At 41.3% G+C, this 18,184-nt stretch overlaps 2 protein-coding genes across 2 annotated transcripts; one reads left to right on the forward strand and one right to left on the reverse strand.

Annotated features, from left to right (window-relative positions):
* Positions 1 to 1,332: 1,332 nt before the first annotated feature.
* LOC140995877 (D-amino-acid oxidase-like) lies at positions 1,333 to 7,997 on the forward strand. Its single transcript, XM_073466022.1, has 11 exons — positions 1,333 to 1,437; positions 2,546 to 2,741; positions 2,834 to 2,948; positions 3,293 to 3,369; positions 3,809 to 3,874; positions 4,965 to 5,019; positions 5,216 to 5,320; positions 5,408 to 5,490; positions 5,662 to 5,779; positions 6,104 to 6,202; positions 6,286 to 7,997. The coding sequence occupies exons 2-11, from the start codon at positions 2,548 to 2,550 to the stop codon at positions 6,409 to 6,411; spliced, it is 1,038 nt and encodes a 345-aa protein (XP_073322123.1). The 5' UTR covers positions 1,333 to 1,437; positions 2,546 to 2,547; the 3' UTR covers positions 6,412 to 7,997.
* Positions 7,998 to 8,810: 813 nt separating this feature from the next.
* On the reverse strand, positions 8,811 to 16,395 carry svopa (SV2 related protein a). The gene is made up of 16 exons (XM_073465790.1): positions 16,361 to 16,395; positions 13,903 to 14,060; positions 13,358 to 13,443; positions 13,165 to 13,263; positions 12,342 to 12,413; positions 12,047 to 12,171; positions 11,894 to 11,957; positions 11,665 to 11,790; positions 10,715 to 10,843; positions 10,537 to 10,610; positions 10,267 to 10,343; positions 9,735 to 9,839; positions 9,466 to 9,577; positions 9,305 to 9,386; positions 9,102 to 9,191; positions 8,811 to 9,023 (listed from the first exon to the last, which is right to left on the reverse strand). Exons 1-16 carry the CDS (start codon positions 16,393 to 16,395, stop codon positions 8,811 to 8,813), a joined length of 1,647 nt encoding a protein of 548 aa, XP_073321891.1.
* Between the last annotated feature and the right edge of the window lie 1,789 nt (positions 16,396 to 18,184).

Raw genomic sequence — 18,184 nt, forward strand, 5'->3', positions numbered from 1 at the left:
GTAGTAATGGAAGTAGTAGTAGTAATTGTAATGGTAGTAGTAGTAGTAGTAGTAGTAGTAATAGTAATGGTAGTAGTAGTAGTAGTAGTAGTAATAGTAATGGTAGTAGTAGTAGTAGTAGTAGTAGTAGTAATAGTAATGGTAGTAGTAGTAGTAGCAGTAGTAGTAGTAGCAGTAGTAGTAGTAGTAGTAGTAGTAGTAATAGTAATGGTAGTAGTAGTAGTAGCAGTAGTAGTAGTAGTAATAGTAATGGTAGTAGTAGTAGTAGCAGTAGTAGTAGTAGTAATAGTAATGGTAGTAGTAGTAGTAGCAGTAGTAGTAGTAGTAATAGTAATGGTAGTAGTAGTAGTAGCAGTAGTAGTAGTAGTAGTAGTAATAGTAATGGTAGTAGTAGTAGTAGCAGTAGTAGTAGTAGTAGTAGTAGTAGTAGTAATGGTGGTAGTCGTAGTAGTAGTAGTAGTAGTAATGGTAGTAGTAGTAGTAGTAGTAACAGTAGTAATGGTAGTAGTAGTAGTCGTAGTAACAGTAGTAATGGTAGTAGTAGTAGTAGTAAAGTAGTAGTTATGGTAGTAGTAGTAGTAACAGTGGTAATGGTGGTAGTCATAGTAGTAGTAGTAGTAGTGGTAGTAGTAGTAATGGTGGTAGTCGTAGTAGTAATAGTAGTAGTAGTAGTAATGGTAGTAGTAGTAGTAGTAGTAACAGTAGTAATGGTAGTAGTAGTAGTCGTAGTAACAGTAGTAATGGTAGTAGTAGTAGTAGTAGTAAAGTAGTAGTTATGGTAGTAGTAGTAGTAACAGTGGTAATGGTGGTAGTCATAGTAGTAGTAGTAGTAGTAGTAATAGTAGTAATGGTGGTATATTTTATTACAACGTATCAGTACATGCATGTCTGCCAATAGGAGCCTGTTAGATGTGTCCACGTGGAAGTTTATGTGAGGCAGCAGTGATGTAGTCTAATGTTACTAAATACATTTACTCAAGTACTGTACTTTGGTACATTTTGAGATACTTTACTTGGGTCTTTTTCAGTTTCTGCTACTTTTTGATACTTGAGTCGGTGCATTTATTAGCCACAAGAAAGTTACTTGAGATACTTATATTTATATTTTACATGTGACGTCACTTTAACAAAAGTAATATATTAGTATGATATCTTTACTTTTACTCAAGTCTGACTCGTGTCTGCTTTACTCTCAGTGTGTGAGGCGCTGAGTCCTGACATGGCAGGTCTGCAGCCTGCAGTCATGTGGAGGGGCGGAGTCAAGCACTTAACCCCGCCCACCCTGAGGTCCGCCGCGACCTGCACGCTGCAGTCAGGGGGTACCGTCTTCGCCCCCCTCTGCCCACGTGACAGCTGGACCAGTGAGTGGTTCTGGTTTGTGTCTGGACAGACTTCAACAACTCCTGCAGAGTCCTGGTCAGCAACGCGACACTGAAGGTAAAGCGAAACTTCTGTTGTGCAGCTTTCTCATTAGTTTGCTCCGAAATGCTTCCTCGTGCAACTTACATGTAACTTTACTGGGTGTTTATGCGCCATGTCGCCTGCTCTGTTACATAATATGCTATAAATACGATATGTAATGATACAGGCCTGCTACTCTACTGTTTTAAGCTGTATAGATGGCAAAAGATTCACTCAGATGTAGACCTGGCTCATGATTCAACACACCATGTAGTTCACCGAGACACCTGTCCAACAGGTTTGTACAGTGGGCAGGGTCAAAGACGTCTAGTAACAATAATAATAGTATTAATAGCATGTTTTAATCTTTTATCCAATCACATCTTTTCAAGTGTTTTAAAATGCAACCCAACAGAGATCCAGGATAGTGTTTTTTCAGGGCCAGTCCCGATTAATCAAAGAGGCCGATTACTGATAAACATTTGCAGTAATTATAAAAATCATAGTTTAAAAATTTAGAATAACCAGAGATGGAATGTAAAAAATACTTAAAGAGGTCATATTGTGCTAATTTTTAGGTTCATACTTTTATTTGGGGGTCCTGGTAGAATAGGTTTATGTACTTTAATTCTCAAAAAACACATTATTTTTCTCGTATGGTGCATTGCTGCAGCACCGCTTTAAACAATGTGTCTTGAACGCTCTGTTTTAGCTACGGAGTGAGACATCTCGCCTCTGTTCAATCTCTGGTGAGAGTTGCACATGTGCATTACTTAACAGGCAGGAGAAGGAGACTGCATCGTTCAGAATCAGAACCGAAGAACCAAAGATATCACCTTTTTTATTCCAAGCATTCTTCATTCTTTTCAAAACCTGGTGCCTACATTTCCCACAATGCAACTGAGCAATGACTGCAGACAGAGAAAGAATGATGCATCAGAGCCAAAGTGTGGCATTTAAAAAAAAAAAAAATTCATTAGCAATCGGACACAAACAACACTGATACCTATAATCAAACAAAAATCTAAATATCGGCCCCGATTATCGGTCTAACCCTTATCTAGATGGTTCTGTTTATATATAGGACGCCTCTGTGGGTGATAAAGCCTCAGATGTAAATGTCTTTCGTCTCGTGTTGATCCAGACATGCGGGTTGCAGTGATTGGCGCAGGAGTCATCGGCCTGTCAACAGCTCAGAGCATCTATGAGCAGTATCACTCCATCATCAGTCCGCTGACCATCGAGGTGTACGCGGACCGTTTCACTCCACTGACCACTAGCGATGGAGCTGCCGGCTTCTGGCAGCCGTATCTCTACGATAAGGGCAACGTCCAGGAGACGTACGTGCTTTAACATCTCTTTAACCCTCTATTGACACTTTTTCTGCCAAAAATGTCCACCATTTTAACGCTGTGTTTGTCCTCCCATTCAGAAAATGGAATAAAGAGACATTCGACTACCTGCTGAGCAGCCTCAGTTCACCCGAGTCTGTAAAAATGGGAGTTTTCCTTCAGTCTGGCTACAACCTCTGCACCAAACCAGTCCCGGTGAGAAGTCCTTAGTACTGCACTGCACTGTGACCTCAAAGATAAGATTTAACCTAGATTAGGAAGCCTTTTACAACCAAGAACAAAGACACTGTGCAGTTAAAAGTATAGTTAAACTGTAAGCTCAGATAACTCGTTCATACATTTATCACATGCCAGTGCAATGCACAGTCAATTAGTATTCAGCCGGGCTGAAGCAGAGCTCTATTCAGCTCAACAAAGATGGGTGCGAAAACAGAGAGGCCTCATCAAGGGTTGGATGGGTTAGCAAACCATCACAGCCAATACATATTTAGGACACAAATGATGTGATCTAATCATGAGTGACGTGTTTTGAATTGCAGGAACCCTCGTTTAAAGATATCGTCCTCGGCTTCAGACGGCTCACAGAGCGAGAGCTGCAGATGTTCCCCGGATACAAGTAGGTTCCTGCTGAAACTGCCCCGAAAGCAAAACACTGAGAGGACAAAAAAAGCAGAGCTGCAAATCATTAGTTAGTTTGGTAGTTATCTATTTCCACATAATGGCAAACATTTTACCAAACTCACATGAGATTACAAGACACGGCTGTATATCAGACACCAAGAATACAACAAGATGTCGTCCAATTACACAAATACAACACAAAATAAACTATAAATCATAAAATTAGATATACATCCACAAAAATGCAGATATATACATAATTCATGTAATATGAAGAATCTACCCCATTCCTCCAGTTAACTTAAATGTAAAGTATGTAAACTGTCCCTGTGCACGATTAATGTTTAGAAAAACAAATATGTAGAATTGGATGAAACAATCTTGTGTCAAAGTTTTCTCTCTCGTCACACGTCTGTCTCTTCTCACACGTCCAGTTATGGTTGGTTCAACACGGCTCTCATGGTGGAAGGTAAAACCTACCTACCCTGGCTGATGGAGTGGTGAGTGATTAACCTCTCTCTTAAATGATTTACTTCCCATCTTGTATCATCGTTTTTTTATTTTAACTATAAAAGTTAAGTTGTATTCAGTTCATCCTCACGTAGCACCTGTTTGCAACGTTATTTATTACCCAATAAAAAGATGAAAGGATGCAGCGGACTGCTTGTTATATAATGTTTTTCTTATTCATTTCAGTGGATTTTAAATTCTCTTATTTCTACTGACCATTACATACTGTGTTTCCAATTTTGTTAGTGTTTTGTATGGTGGCCCTGAGGGTCAAAACACAATGACTATCTAGAAAAAGCAATGACATTTGTGGGTGTTTTCTGAAATGTCGTCGCATTTTCCGAAATTATGTTGTGTTTTTGTGACCCGGCCTCCAAAAACACCATATCTTAATCTGATCAAGCATCTGGGGGACGTCCCAGAACAAGTCCAACCCATGGAGGCCCCACGTTGCATCTCCCAGGGACTCAAAGGATCTACCAGGAGTGTCCGGTGGTGCCAGACACCACAGAACACCCCCAGAGGTCCTGTGTCCATGCATCGCTGGGTCAGAGCCGAGTCCGCTCCATAGCTGGGCCTCCACAGATCGGAGTTGTTCAAGGACATTCCACAGAATCTCCGTCAGATTAGGATTTGGGGAATTTGGAGGCTGGATCGACGCCTTGAGCTCTTTGCCAAGTTCTCCGGGCCACTCTTGAGCAGTTCTTGCAGTGTGGCGGGACCCATAGTCCTGCTGTGGGGGTCACTGACATCGGGGAGGCTAAAATGATTCCACAGTGCAATGCAAAAAATAATGTCAAATCATTCAGTAAGTGAGAGCTAACAACTTGCATGCACTGTACAGGCATGGGGCAAAAGGCAAATATAGACAGCTGCCAGATGTTAGTGACCTGTCAGTGTCTGAAATGTGTTTAAAAAGTTTCCTTCAGACACACCACAGTATATTGTCCTCAACATACTAGTCCCTACACACTGTGTGATGGCCGGTCAATGAGATCAGATGTCCTGATATGTTGTTTAAGATAACTAGTTCTTAATCTTGAACAGTTTCAGTTCAGTTTCAGTTTGTGTCCTTCTCAGGTTGGAAAAAAGGGGTGTGAAATTTTATCAACGGAAAATAGAGTCCTTCAAGGAGGTTAGTGAAGGTTATTCAATAATATTGTTGCTTGTACTGTATGTGTTTTATATTATATTGTTATATATTATTTGTAATTTTTAGGAATGCAATAGTCTGTAATAGCACGACATCCAGAAAGTCGTATTCACCGACAGACTCACAAAATGCTGCTTGTGACATTTGTTTTTCTCTTATCTCGCGTCCTTGTGTTCAGCTGGCAGAATCTGGGGCAGACGTGGTAATAAACTGCACTGGATTGAGATCAGGAGAGCTCCAGCCGGATCCTGACCTCAAACCGGGCCGCGGTCAGATAGTGAAGGTCAGAATGCAAACATGTTTATATAACCTGCAATAACTGCACGATGGAGAAACAGCGGTTGAACGTTTCTCCTCCTCGTTTTTACAGGTGGACGCTCCGTGGCTCAAGCATTGGATTCTCACCCACGACTTTTCAGCAGGAGTCTACAATTCACCGTACATCATTCCAGGGTAGATCCAGTGACACACAGTAACACTGAACTTAAAGAGAGGACAACAGCTTCTCTTACAGCCTTTATAGTGAGGGATAAGAGTACTTGCATTCACAGTTTTAAAGAAAATTTGAGTTCTGTAGTGTATAAAAAACGTTTCCATGAGCGAACAGATCATCTGTGTCTGCAGGAGTCGCCTCGTGACAGTGGGCGGCATTTTTCAAGTAGGAAACTGGAGTGAACAGAACAACTCCATCGACCATAAACATATCTGGGATGACGCTTGCCGGCTGGAGCCGAGTCTCAAGGTGAGGCGATATCAAAATGTTGCTTGTCTAAGAGGCCATATAACGACTTTCTGTCTCATTTGTAATTAATTATTTACCAGGAGTCGTCTGTAGTGCTAATTTATTTAACATTTATAGTATAAATATTTAGAATTCGTACTCTGTAATTCAGTTCTTCAACATGCAAGTGGCAAAACACCCAAATCTGAAGGCATCCACTGGATCTAACCTAACTAAGACATTTCAAAGTGATAATTACTTTTGCTTGACATTATTTTATATTTTTTAATTTCAGCTTAATTTCAAGTTTAAGACGGATTATCTCTTGTTGTCTTCTGCCCTCAGCATGCCAGGATAGTGGAGGACTGGTCCGGCCTCAGGCCCGTTCGCAGCAAAGTCCGACTGGAGAGGGAGACCATACAGTCTGGTGCAACTTCAATAGAGGTAAACTTTAACAGCTGAGCAGTACTTAAAATGCACATTTTGGTCATTCATCGTATTCTTAAAATATTCTGGCTCTCGTTCAGGTGATACACAACTACGGCCACGGAGGGTTCGGACTCACCATCCACAGAGGCTGCGCCCAGGAGGCAGCGAGGCTCCTCGGTCAGATCGCGGAACAAAAAGGCAAAGGTCCAAAAGCTCGCTTGTGAATGTTTGTCCGGGAGAAATGATCGGTGCTTCTTTTTAAACTTTTAATGTCAGTGCCTTGTTTCCCAACTTTTGCTGGCTTTAACTAACATTTAAAAGCACACAGATATTCTTATCATATCGTGAGATAATCACAGCACTTTAAATTTGCACTAATTTACGTAGGTTCAGGTTCTGTCTTGACCCATGCCACACTTTCCCACCAAGTTTCATGACAATCAGGATAGTAGTTTATCCTGCTGGCAAACAGACAAACAAACAAACTGGACCAAAAGCAAAACCTGCCTGCCTGAGGTTCATATTAAAGTCCGGGCCAACGTCGATAATAGGGAGTAAAAACTTCCAATATCGGTGCAGTGATCCCTCAGATGACAGACAAAGATACAGTATGTAACAAAGGCAGGATGTTTTACAATTTAAGAATAAATATAGAATATAAAATAGGTATAAAAAATATAGTTTAAAAAGATATTAGTGCACTGAAACTAGAGCCTGAATCATACTTGTTTTTGGGTCAGATCTCAACGTCAGGGGGTAAAAAATGTCCTCTGTTTTCTGATTTCATGTAATGACCTACTTTGGTGAAGCAGCACTTCTAAGTCAATGTGGCATTTGCTCTTTTTATAGCGGTTATCAAACATGAGTGACAAAGATATATAACAGAGGCAGGATATTAGACAATTAAACAATAAACTTTATCATCTAAATTTAACATCATTGCACTGAAACAGTTAAAGGGAATTCAATTATTATAAATTACCCCCTGCATCTTTTTCTGCATTATAATCGCTAAAGAAATAGTTCATAATGATACTGATAATGATAAATCTGCAGTATGACCATATCATCTTTAATATCGGTCGACCAATATATCCGTCAGGCTCTAGTTAATATGTTTAAAAGTGTACATCTCTCTTGCTCATCAAGCGGTTTAGTAATGAATAACAACATGAATCCACTCGTCTTTTTGAAAGATTATTTACTTTAGTATCATACACATTTACATCCAGTGTGTTGACAAGAATCTGTGCACACACACACTTAATTCAGCACTAAATCTCAAACACTGGCAGGTAAGACTCAGCTCGCTGGAAGCTGTACTAGTTAATCTCTTCTTTTCTTACACAAAACTTTACTCGGTGGGGCGACTCGGGGGGAAAGTCCGCCTCCACATCACCTTTTGTTACAAACAAAAAGCAAAGACAACAACTAAACCAGGTATTGATACATTATTTACAGAAAGACAGAACGTAACATCTTGCTAAATGGCTGTGAATGCACGTGTAGGTTAGGAGATGCTGCGTGGTTTATAGATCAGAACAACGTGTACTCATGTTTTTTAAAATCATGTTATTCTTACTAAGTAGGTTGAGTCAGCTTTGGGTGATGAAAATACTCAGATTTAGATTTTCCTAATACTTCAACGTGAACTTACATAATGTTGTCGTCCGTCCGGTGTCTGTGGACTCGTTCCAGTTCTGCTATAATTATGAATTATGGTCGATTTTAAAATGTGAATGATATTGTTATGCTCTGATGAAGGCTTCAGCAGATTGTTGTAAATAAAATGACCACATAATGATCGAGACGGGAGGTGGTATTGTCATTATTACTAGAGTAATACCTGCCTTTTCCTCATGTCTTTAGCAGAAAACAAATATCATCCATGTTGAAATGTAAAATAATACTGACACAGGAAACAAAAGATCGCATTTAACGCAGGACTTTAGTCAGTGACTCACTGTGCAGTAGGTCCTTTCACTGCCTCGGCAGAAGTGAAGCTAAAATAAAGTAACTACAGACCTCATTTAAGCTAACGGTCCGTTAAGTCGATGAACTGCTCTTCATTCCAGCAATGTAGTTTTTATTAAGCTGAGTTTGCAGTTAGTGTATTTTAACAGGCAATTTGTGTGCACAAGATAAAACGCTCTTTCTCATCTACGCGTCAATGCAATCGCAGCTTTTTCACAGGCTTGCGAGTACTTTCAAACACAAACAGAGTAGGTAGTTTTAAGGCTCTTTCAAAAGAAAATGGTTATCTAACACTTCTACCCTCTTTTATTCTGCTTTGCATTTGAGTCGTCGCTTGTTTCACACATTGTCCACCATTTATTTTTCTCGATCTTGCACTTCGCGTAGGTCATTTGGTCTTAGCAATCACCCCGTGTGCATTTATTCAGTGGCAAAAAAGTGACAGCGATGGTGTTTGAAGACTATATAATAATAATAGGTAATACTGTGCTGCCTGGCTCTCTGAAGCCACTGTGGTGCCTAAACTGAAGAGTCTTAGGATGGGACAGGGGATGGACGCAGAAAGCTGCTCTGGCTTTTTTTTGTCCCTTCTTTCCTCGTTTCCTCACCGTGGACACCTCTCTCGGTTGGACTCCAGCCAACGTGTTTCTCAACCCTGGGAGCCAGGGCTGGACTGAGGGATTCTGCCCGAGCCAGGAGTGGAGGCCCGGCCCACCATCTCCTGGCCCCACTCGCGGTGACTGGACTCCTGCAGGCCCCGGCCTGTCGTCTCAATCGGCAGCGCGCAGGAGGCGACGGCGGCTAGAAGGCAGCAGCAGCAGTAGACCGACAGAGCGAGGTACACAGATGACTCCAACATCACCTGCAGGTTGAAGAACAAAAGTGTTCACCACTGTCTTGTGTTGTGATGTATTTAAATGAGGAAAGTGAAGGGTGTTACCTGTGCAACAAAAGGTGTGATGAGGGCACCGACTCTGGCCATTCCACTGCTGGTTCCCAGACCTAAAGCCCTGGTCGCTGTTGGGTACACCTGCAGAGTTTAGAAAATACTGAGAAGCCTGCCCTGCTGTTGGCTCCCTTTTCTCAGCTATTGATTTTTATCTGAGCTGTACCGAAACCTACCCTCTGATTGTGACATCTTACCTCAGGAGTGTACACGTAGGCAGCCTGAAATCCACCTGCGATGAAAGCTCTGGCGATGAATATCAACACTGTCATGGACGTTCTGCGACAGAGAAAGTGATGCTGAAGAAACGGCGGATCCACTATTTTATTTCTAACATTCTCACCAGTATCCACCTTACCTCCCAACACAACCGTAGAGTGGAATGATGCACATAGAGAAGATGAAGAAACACAACGCCATGGTCTTCCTCCTTCCCAGTCGATCGATAGCCCACAGGGTCACCAGCAGTCCTAATGCAAAATTAGAATTAGAGAAATATAACATGCTCATTTGCTGTTGACCAAACCTAACAAGTGAAACAGTTGCATAATGACCTCAAAAAGAACAAAGAGGACATCTAAATAAAACATATATATATATTAAGTGGCTTTGTGATGACTCGTGTACCTGGGAATTCAGATAATGTGGTCCACAGCAGGTCTTTGTAGTCGTCAGAGTTCAGATATTTACACTCCAAGCTGCATCGGAGCTCCCTCTTATTACCTTTGGACACTAGAGGGAGGCATAAAACAACAGATAATGAGACAGTTCACACCCAACACCAGCTCAGTCTGAAGCAGCTCTGTGTTGTTATATATACTGCATACATATACGGACCTTTGATTGCACAGAGTAGGAAAAGAAGAGGTGAAACTAAAAACTAACTGTGGCTCTGTTCCTTTTCCAGTAAACATCGTTAATGTTTTTAATTAAGACTTTGTTCTTTCACTGACTTTAATTTAGTAGATGTAAATATACAGACTGCTGACACAATTCCCTCTTTTGGTTTTAGAAACGAGTACTACATTTATCTCCAGGGGGTTCGACATACACATCACTGAACTACAATGTCTCTTTTATCAGTGTGTCGAATTAAAATGTGTGCGCGTGTGTCCTTGAGTGTGTGAGGGCGTCTGTCAGCGCTGGAGCAGTGACTCACTTCCACACGCACCCCCCTCCTGAAACAGCTCTGTGGTGAGCAGCACCAGCCCGTAGTAGGAGAAGGCATTTGCAAACCTGAGGAGACAGAGACACAGGATGAAACAAACAGTGGACACACAGATTAAAGGGTAAATTCGCCCAAAAATGAAAATTCGGTCATCTTTTCTGTTGACTAAATCTTAATTTTTTTGGGTGAACTTATCCTTTAATTTGTCTATGCACTTGGAGATCAGTGAGCAGTGACTGAGGGTCTGACTGGTTGACTTACCAAATAAACCACAGCAGGACTGTGGTCCAGCGAAAGTGTGATGAAAATAGGTCTTTAATCTTTCCCCGATCCTCCTAATGGGAAGAACAGACATTAAAAAAAACACAACATAGGTAACATACATGAGTAATGTACAGAGAGTTTGTGTTGTGTGCTGAAAAAAAAAACAGGCTCCTACCTGTCTGGCAGCGATAAGTTTTCCCAGAGGCATCGGTGCTCCGTTCTCTGTAGCGATACGCTTCAGTGTGGCCAGAGCTTTCTCCTGGTTCCCCGTCAGCACGTCGTATCGAGCGCTCTCTGGTAGCCACTGCTCCCCCACAACCCCAAAAAACAGACATGTCAGTCGATAAAGCCGCCATTTGTTATGTTAACCCATGCTCATCCAGTATTATAGGAAAGTTACTTGTTACTTGATACTTGTGATTTCCAGTTTCTGCTACTTTATACTTCTACTCCACTACATTTTGGAGGCAGATATTTATTCACTACTTTAAGTCACTTGTTACTGTGCAGATTTCATGCTGCATCAGAGCATATTTAAATGAATTTGATTTATCTGCAGTCAGATATCAAGAAAATGCTGAATATAGGATCAAATAATCGACCAGGCTGATAATCGGTTAACCAATAATATACATTATACACTACATGTAAGTTTATGTGTAATTTTACTGTTATATTTTTTATTTTTTTACTTTATATACTATATATACATATAGACTTAATTTAGTGTCAGATACTTTACACAAGTCCTATCTTTATGGATAACTTTTGGGTACTTTTTACAAAGCTGATGGTCGATTATTGGATCCGATTATCGGAATAAGTGTTTATTTTTCTGCTGACTAAATAAAGTAATCTGAAAAAGCGTTACTTAAGTGCTTTGATGCAGCATGTAATCTGCTACATAACTAGAAACTAAAGTTATCAAACAAATGTCGTGGAGTAAAAAGTACAATATTTGCCCCTAAAGTGGAAATATAAAGCAGCAGAAAATGGAGTGGTGAAGGCAGGTTAACAAGGGGGGTACGTTTTAGTCATTTTACTAACAAGGCAGCGTGACGTCCTCTTCAAAACCCCTCACATCGTTGACTGCATATTGTCGAACATGTTAAGACTGATACTCACAAAACAGAAGATGGCAAAGATGAAGAGAGGAATGGTAGAGAGGCCGAGCAGCCAACGCCAGCCCAGAGTGGGCATCACCAGGATCGCTAGTAGGACCTCAAACACGGTGCCCAGCGCCCAAAATATCTGCAAGGCAAATTATATATTTATATAAAACCCTGTGAGCCAGTCAGAGCATGGCAGTGCTGTGCAGCTCTGTGTGGATGATAGATGAATGAGATATTCATACCTCAATCAACAGGATGCATGTAGCTCTGGACTTCATAGGCAGAAATTCAGCATACAGCGTCACCCTTTTAAAGAGGGACACTTCACAGTTAATCCCAACTCAAATCATTAGTTACAGGGTTGTTTGTTAGAGAGATAAACGAGGGTTACTCACGACTGTGGGGCTCCTCCAATGCCAAAGCCCACCAGTGCACGGAGGACGAGGATCCACCCATAAATAGGTGCAAATGCGCTCATCAGGCCATAAAACATAGTCCACAGGACGCTCATCTTAAGACCCTGTGGGCACAAACAAGCTGCTAAATAAATGATGGTGATGTGATGAGGCTCCTCAGAGCAGTATCTGATATCGATCGAGGCCCGAAGGCTAAACTTCTGATGCATATAAACTCAAGATTAAGTTCCAGGAATTATCATCATGTCAAGCAAAGGTTTAAAAGAAAACTTACTGTCTTCCTGCCATATTTGTCAGATATGTTTCCCCACAGAGAAGAGCTGATCATCATCCCGATAAACACGGCCTGCATCAGCGAGAACAGAGAACGATGATGGGGCATGTTGCAGCATCTTAAGCGTGCACTTAACGATAATCTCACTGTGCATAGCTGATATTGTGCACATCCTGTCGTGCATACAGTATTTTCAAGCTGTAGACAGTCCTGTAGCTTTTTGGTTTGGTGTGAGCCACTAGAGCAGCCACTCAAACGTTTTACTCAAAGGGCAGCGTCTGATGAAGGTCAGGGGTCCAGCGATGACAAAGAGGCTTAAATTTGATCAATATTTAACGTCACATCTCTCAAATTTCACGTCTTTCATATTTAATTGACTGTCTAAAATAGCGGACGGAGCCATCATGACGTCACTCGTAGGTTTCTGAAGAGCCGTAGAAGCTTTTGGGTTGGCGTCTGACCCGAGCTGCCAACCCAAAGTGTCAGTATTTGAGGATTTGGGGATGAGACTCAACAATCAACTATCTTTCTCCAGGAAGTCCCATTTTGTTGCTTTAGGTGATGCCTTTAAAAATGTGCAAAACCTTTAGTAGTGTGTACTGTAGCTCCCTGTCGTTTTATATTATACTCAGAGAAGTAAATAAGCTTTTGAAATCAAAATATTGCAACACATATCTGGTGACATTAAACCATTAAGGGCCCCTTCTGTCTGCGGTTGTCGCTGTTCAATACAAGCATTTATTTCAAAACAATCCTCTCTTAATCAATGACGATCAGGACAATCATATTGCAGAGCACTTTACAGACATTAGAGAGCCATTACCGATGTCAGCAGTGCCACCTCCAGGCTGGGCAGTCTCCACTCGCAGTGGAGCTGTGGGGCCAAGATGCTGAGGATCATCATCTCCATGGCGTCGGCCATCTGAGCAAACAGAAACAAGCAATATACAAGTGTTAACTGAATGAATGCACACAGTATCTGGACTGGTGTTTTTTCAGTAAAGAGCAGTTCTCACCCATGACAGCCCGGTGAGGATGGAGAGCTTCCACTGAAACGTCCCGAAGCCGATGGCCTCTACGGCATCTTCCACCATGAAAGTGTCTGTGGGAATGTGGAAATACTTTTTCAGTGAGCAGATACAAACCGTCTCTGAGCAGCGCTCTGAGGGAAATGAGTGCTGATATGTATTAATCTCTTACTAACAGGTTTTGGCCCGTGACATCATCTAGTTGATCCAACAAGCTGTTGTTTCCTCACACCTCTACAAACTCCTCATAAAGGTCTTAAAGTGAAATCAAAAGCTCGAAACAGAAAATATGTCTCCTGGGAATCTGTTCACTTGACGAGATGTTATACGTATGTGATTGAATTCATTTTAGCTCCTTGAGGTCACCACAGTTAGATGGAGGATGGTTCTCAGCCCAGAATAAACCCCCTTCAAGTGGATCCGGATAAACGGACGGATCCAAAAATGTTTTTCTCACTTTCTTTAACAATGTGAGATGGGGCGTTTTCAACATTTTTTTAAATTTCTCAGGGTAAAATGAAGTCATACTGTACCATCAGTTGGATTCGCAAACTCCCGAGGAACCGGGGCTCCGTCTGTGAGCGCCACAGACTCCTGGTCGGTCTGCTCGGCAATCTTGATGACCTGTTCTCTATTCTCGCCATCGTCCTCCGAGCGTGTGCTCTCACCTGTGCGACGGAAGCGGACAACACTACCAAAAAAAAAAAAAGAAAAAACAGAATCATCTTTGAAAAAACGGCCACAGGGATTAACGTCTTCACAACATGTCTGGTCAGAGTAGCATCAGAGGACTGGCGCCAGGGCAAAGCTGAGTACAGATGAGAGTCAGAGGCTGTTGCCTAGGTGATATGAGCTTTTCCTGACTGTGATTTTGTGAATGGGTGTTTAAAGTCGTCCTATGGGCGAAAACCGTGCCAGGACAACTGGCAGCAGCAGCTCTGCACACTGCTTTTTTTTTTTTACTGCTTGGCAACCTTATAAAGCCCAAACACCCTGAGATGTGCATGTTTTCCACAGATTGGAAGGTATAATCTTCTCCCACACGTTGTAATAGATGGTTCATTCAGGATGAAACACTGTAAGGGAACTTGGAGAGCGCCAGTGAAGCCTTAATCACTGTTATTATATAACATAGCCTACTTGGAATGGTAAGTGGCCTCTGAGCGCTGCAGTTCGTGGGATGTTCAGCCACTGTAATTGTCATTTGGTTCAAGGACGACCTGTCTCATAGACAAACATGTGTGACTGTAGGAAATGATCGTTTCGTGTTTTTATCATTGTCTAAAGGGGTTCTGCAAGGTTCAGCACTGGGTCCTGTCTTAATCACAATCTATATTAACAATATCACATCCTCTAAAACTAATTGTAACGCCCGTCTTTAGCTGATGATACAGTCCTGTGCTGCTGTGCTAAAACTGCACATAAACCATCACAAGATGCTCTTTTTAACCTGAAATTAGTCCTCAATGCAAAAAAAAAAGCCAAATTCACGATATTCTCAAGAGCCAGAGATATCGCAGACATTGGTCGGCATGTTAGCACTCTCACAGGACACAGTATTGAAGGGGTTTCTGAATACAAACATTTCTTGGATCAGAAATTCACATTGAAATTTCATATTAACACACAAAATTGGTTATTTATACAGAAACAGAACTACTTTCCCCATGTTCTGGATCATTGAAGCTGTCGTTTTATCCGTCCTGGATTATGGTGATGTTATCTATAGACATGTCTCTGTCTCCACTCTTACTCCACTGGACTCGGTTTATCACTCCACCCTGTTATTCCACTCATCATTGTTCCCTGTATTACAAAGCTGGATGGGCACCTTTAACAGTAAGACGTGACAGCCGTCGGTTTCTGTTTCTTTTTTTAAAACCTTGAAGGGCAACATGCCAACAAATATCAGCTCTTTATTAAAAACTCTGCGTGTATAATGCTCCACGTTCCCCTGGGTAAAACTGTTCAGTGTCAGTGCTCCATACACTTTTTATTTTACATACACTCTTGCACCCTCTGTTTTATTTGTTTTGTCATGTTCGTTTGTTGTTCCTTATCATTTTCAAGCACTTTTTCCTGTTTTATTTGTATTCTGTCATATTGCTTCTTATCTGTTATCATTTTTCTGTACCCATTCTGTACTCGCTCTGTTGTTTCTGTCTGTTATCACATTTTTGCACCTTTTCTGTTTTTTTTTTGTTATTTGTGCTCTCGACATCTTCTTGGCTTGCCCTCAATGATTTTTTCGAGATTTAAATAAACGTTGAATGAATGAATTAAATTTTTGAGTTATTTAGAAACACATAAATGAGTATATTGAAATATTTTTCTTTCTTTTGTGCTACTATGTGAAATAAATTTGAGATTTCTTCACCCAAATCTAAAAAATCTACTGTTTGACTATCTTTTTAATGCACGTGTTTTCATGTCATCCTATAATAAGACTATAAAATCATTTCTTCTACTGTGTATCTTTGTTAAATGCTCCTAATCACGACCAGACTAGACTCCCATGCGCCTCTCCAGCCTTTAGCTTCATGTTTTGTAGCTTCAGCAGGGTTGAAATAAATCACCTGGAGCAGCCACTGAGTCATGACAGCAAACAACAAGTTAACATAGAGAAACTGATCAGCTGAGACAGAAATCACAGCACACCTGCTTCTCCTGTGAATAAATTAAACCACAACAGTCTTCCTGTGGGGGGGAAACGCTACGACTGTAAACAAACATGCTGAGTATGTTTTTAAATGTTTCCTTTAACCTGGGAGCATTTCTACATGATAAAGGTGGATACATGGTAATAAATGACTGATGCTTTTCAGGAATTATGAGGCTATTTGTGGTGCTTATCAAACAAAACGCGATGCGAAGCTGTCAGAGGGCGACGCGTCGGCCAAACACGCTGTCATGGTTGGAAATCCAACAAAATAAATAAATCAATCAAAACAACACAAGAGGCGTTCAATGTGCAGACTGTGCTCTACTCACGGCAGCTGTCTCAGTTGGAACAGATCATCGTCCATTTTGGTGTTTTACTGACAGACGCTCCGTTTTTTTGGCCTCATCGCCGTTTACATGATCACGACGAGCAGCGATTTCAGCACCGAGGAGAGCGACCTGCTCCGAGGAGTCCGCCCGACAGCCAATGAGAGGCGGCCGTGAGCGAGTCACACAGCTCGGGAGAGGAGCCGTGGATAGGACGAGCCGAGGAGGATCTGACTGTACATGACTGCTGATCACTGCTGCTGCTACACATGACCTGCCGACGCTGTCTGACCGGGACACCCAGCACGTTGTTTTAATCGATACCTCCAACCCGGTTCTGTTGGTGTCAGGGCTGTAGACAGGGTTTCAGAAATACTGAGGGTCCTGCCCATCCCACCCCCCCACCCATCCGTCCTGAAGACTACAGTATAAATCTGTGCATTGCTCTGCATTTCACCAGAAATCATTCAGGCAATAGGTCATATTTTATAGACCAGCAGCAGAAAAACAGTGGAGGATGAGGATGAACATGTTTTTTAAAATAATCCTTAGAGTCATACCTCTAAGTTCTGTATCGCAGACAACTGGACTTGTTTCAGTTTCTTGAAGATGTTTCACTTCTCATCCAAGAGGCTTCTTCAGTTCTGACTACCTGGAGGAGGAGTTGCAGGCTTGTAAACTCTGTGTGGGAGTGTCCTTACAGAGTCCTTAAGGACGTGTGTGAACTCTGAGTTTCAGGGTCACTTGTGGGTCGTTGATCTGTCATGTGGGTTGTTATGGCTAGGTGAGCCAAGGTGTGAATGGTTGTTAAGCTGTCTGGGGAGAACTGGATTAACAACCATTCACTCAGTGACTCTGTAAGGACACTCCCGCTCAGAGTTTAAAAGCCTGCAAACTCCCCTCAAAGTCAAGTTGCCTACGATACAGCAAGTATTGCTCTTAAAAAAAAACATGTTCATCCTCATGTTGTTCTGGGCCACTGTTTTTCTGCTGCGAGTCTATAAAGTATGACCACAATTAAATGCTTTTTCCCCATTTAATTTGAAAATATCAGTAAATACGTAAAAAAAAAAAAAAAAAAAAAATGAAAGAGAACAGACAAGACAAAGGGTATACTTAGGAAATAGTTAGGAAAAAGAAATATAGAAATATTTCCTTCCCAAAGAGAAGTTTCTTTCATAACCATATATAGCCTCAATGTTATCTTTCCAGCTGTTTCTTCTGTTCACTGTGTGGATGTACACAGAAACAACAGCTGTCCTAGCAAATTCTGGAAAGATGTATCCTGGTATATTGTTGATAACATTGACTATGCATTTTCTCTTTATTTGGGAAAATGAACTGTTTGGTGTCCATAATAACAACAGTTTTAAGAATTAGGCTATATATAATTAATTTGGTGATCATTTTAGGAAAGTACCATATCAATAAAGCCAAATTTAGCCAGTTTAAACCTTTAATCCTATTTTTTGAAAAGGAAACTACACAGTACAACACCACAATATTGAGTCGAAAAATAATAAAGCTTCAAAAACTATTTATTTGTGCTCCTTGTTTGATGCTTTTGTTTGAGATGTCATGCTGGCTTTGTTCTTGTTTAGTCCGTGGTCTGTATTAAATGTTAAAAAATGTCAATAAAGAAAAATAAACAGTAAAAAAACATAATCAACGACAATTATTTCAACAAAAACAAAAAAAAAAGCTGAAGTAGCTGTAAATAAAACACGTGACTTCACAAATGTGCGCAACAAACACTTTGGCGATCGGACTGTAATCTGTGAAACACATCGGTACGCTCCGTGACGGGTCCGTCCGGAAACACGCCAT

The sequence above is a fragment of the Pagrus major genome, chromosome 5, assembly GCF_040436345.1.
Source record: "Pagrus major chromosome 5, Pma_NU_1.0".
NCBI classification, from domain to species: Eukaryota; Metazoa; Chordata; class Actinopteri; order Spariformes; family Sparidae; genus Pagrus; species Pagrus major.

What these genes read in the sequence shown, in the direction of transcription:
- LOC140995877 (XM_073466022.1), top strand. Translation starts at nt 2,548, where the DNA reads ATGCGGGTTGCAGTGATTGGCGCAGGAGTCATCGGCCTGTCAACAGCT. An exon ending in TCTGCACCAAACCAGTCCCG is followed by an intron (nt 2,949 to 3,292) that starts GTGAGAAGTCCT and finishes TTTGAATTGCAG; the next exon opens with GAACCCTCGTTTAAAGATAT. An exon ending in AAATAGAGTCCTTCAAGGAG is followed by an intron (nt 5,020 to 5,215) that starts GTTAGTGAAGGT and finishes CCTTGTGTTCAG; the next exon opens with CTGGCAGAATCTGGGGCAGA.
- svopa (XM_073465790.1), bottom strand. Translation starts at nt 16,395, where the DNA reads ATGGACGATGATCTGTTCCAACTGAGACAGCTGCC. An exon ending in ATTGGAGGAGCCCCACAGTC is followed by an intron (nt 11,958 to 12,046) that starts GTGAGTAACCCT and finishes CCTCTTTAAAAG; the next exon opens with GGTGACGCTGTATGCTGAAT. An exon ending in GGAGGGGGGTGCGTGTGGAA is followed by an intron (nt 9,840 to 10,266) that starts GTGAGTCACTGC and finishes GCCTCCCTCTAG; the next exon opens with TGTCCAAAGGTAATAAGAGG.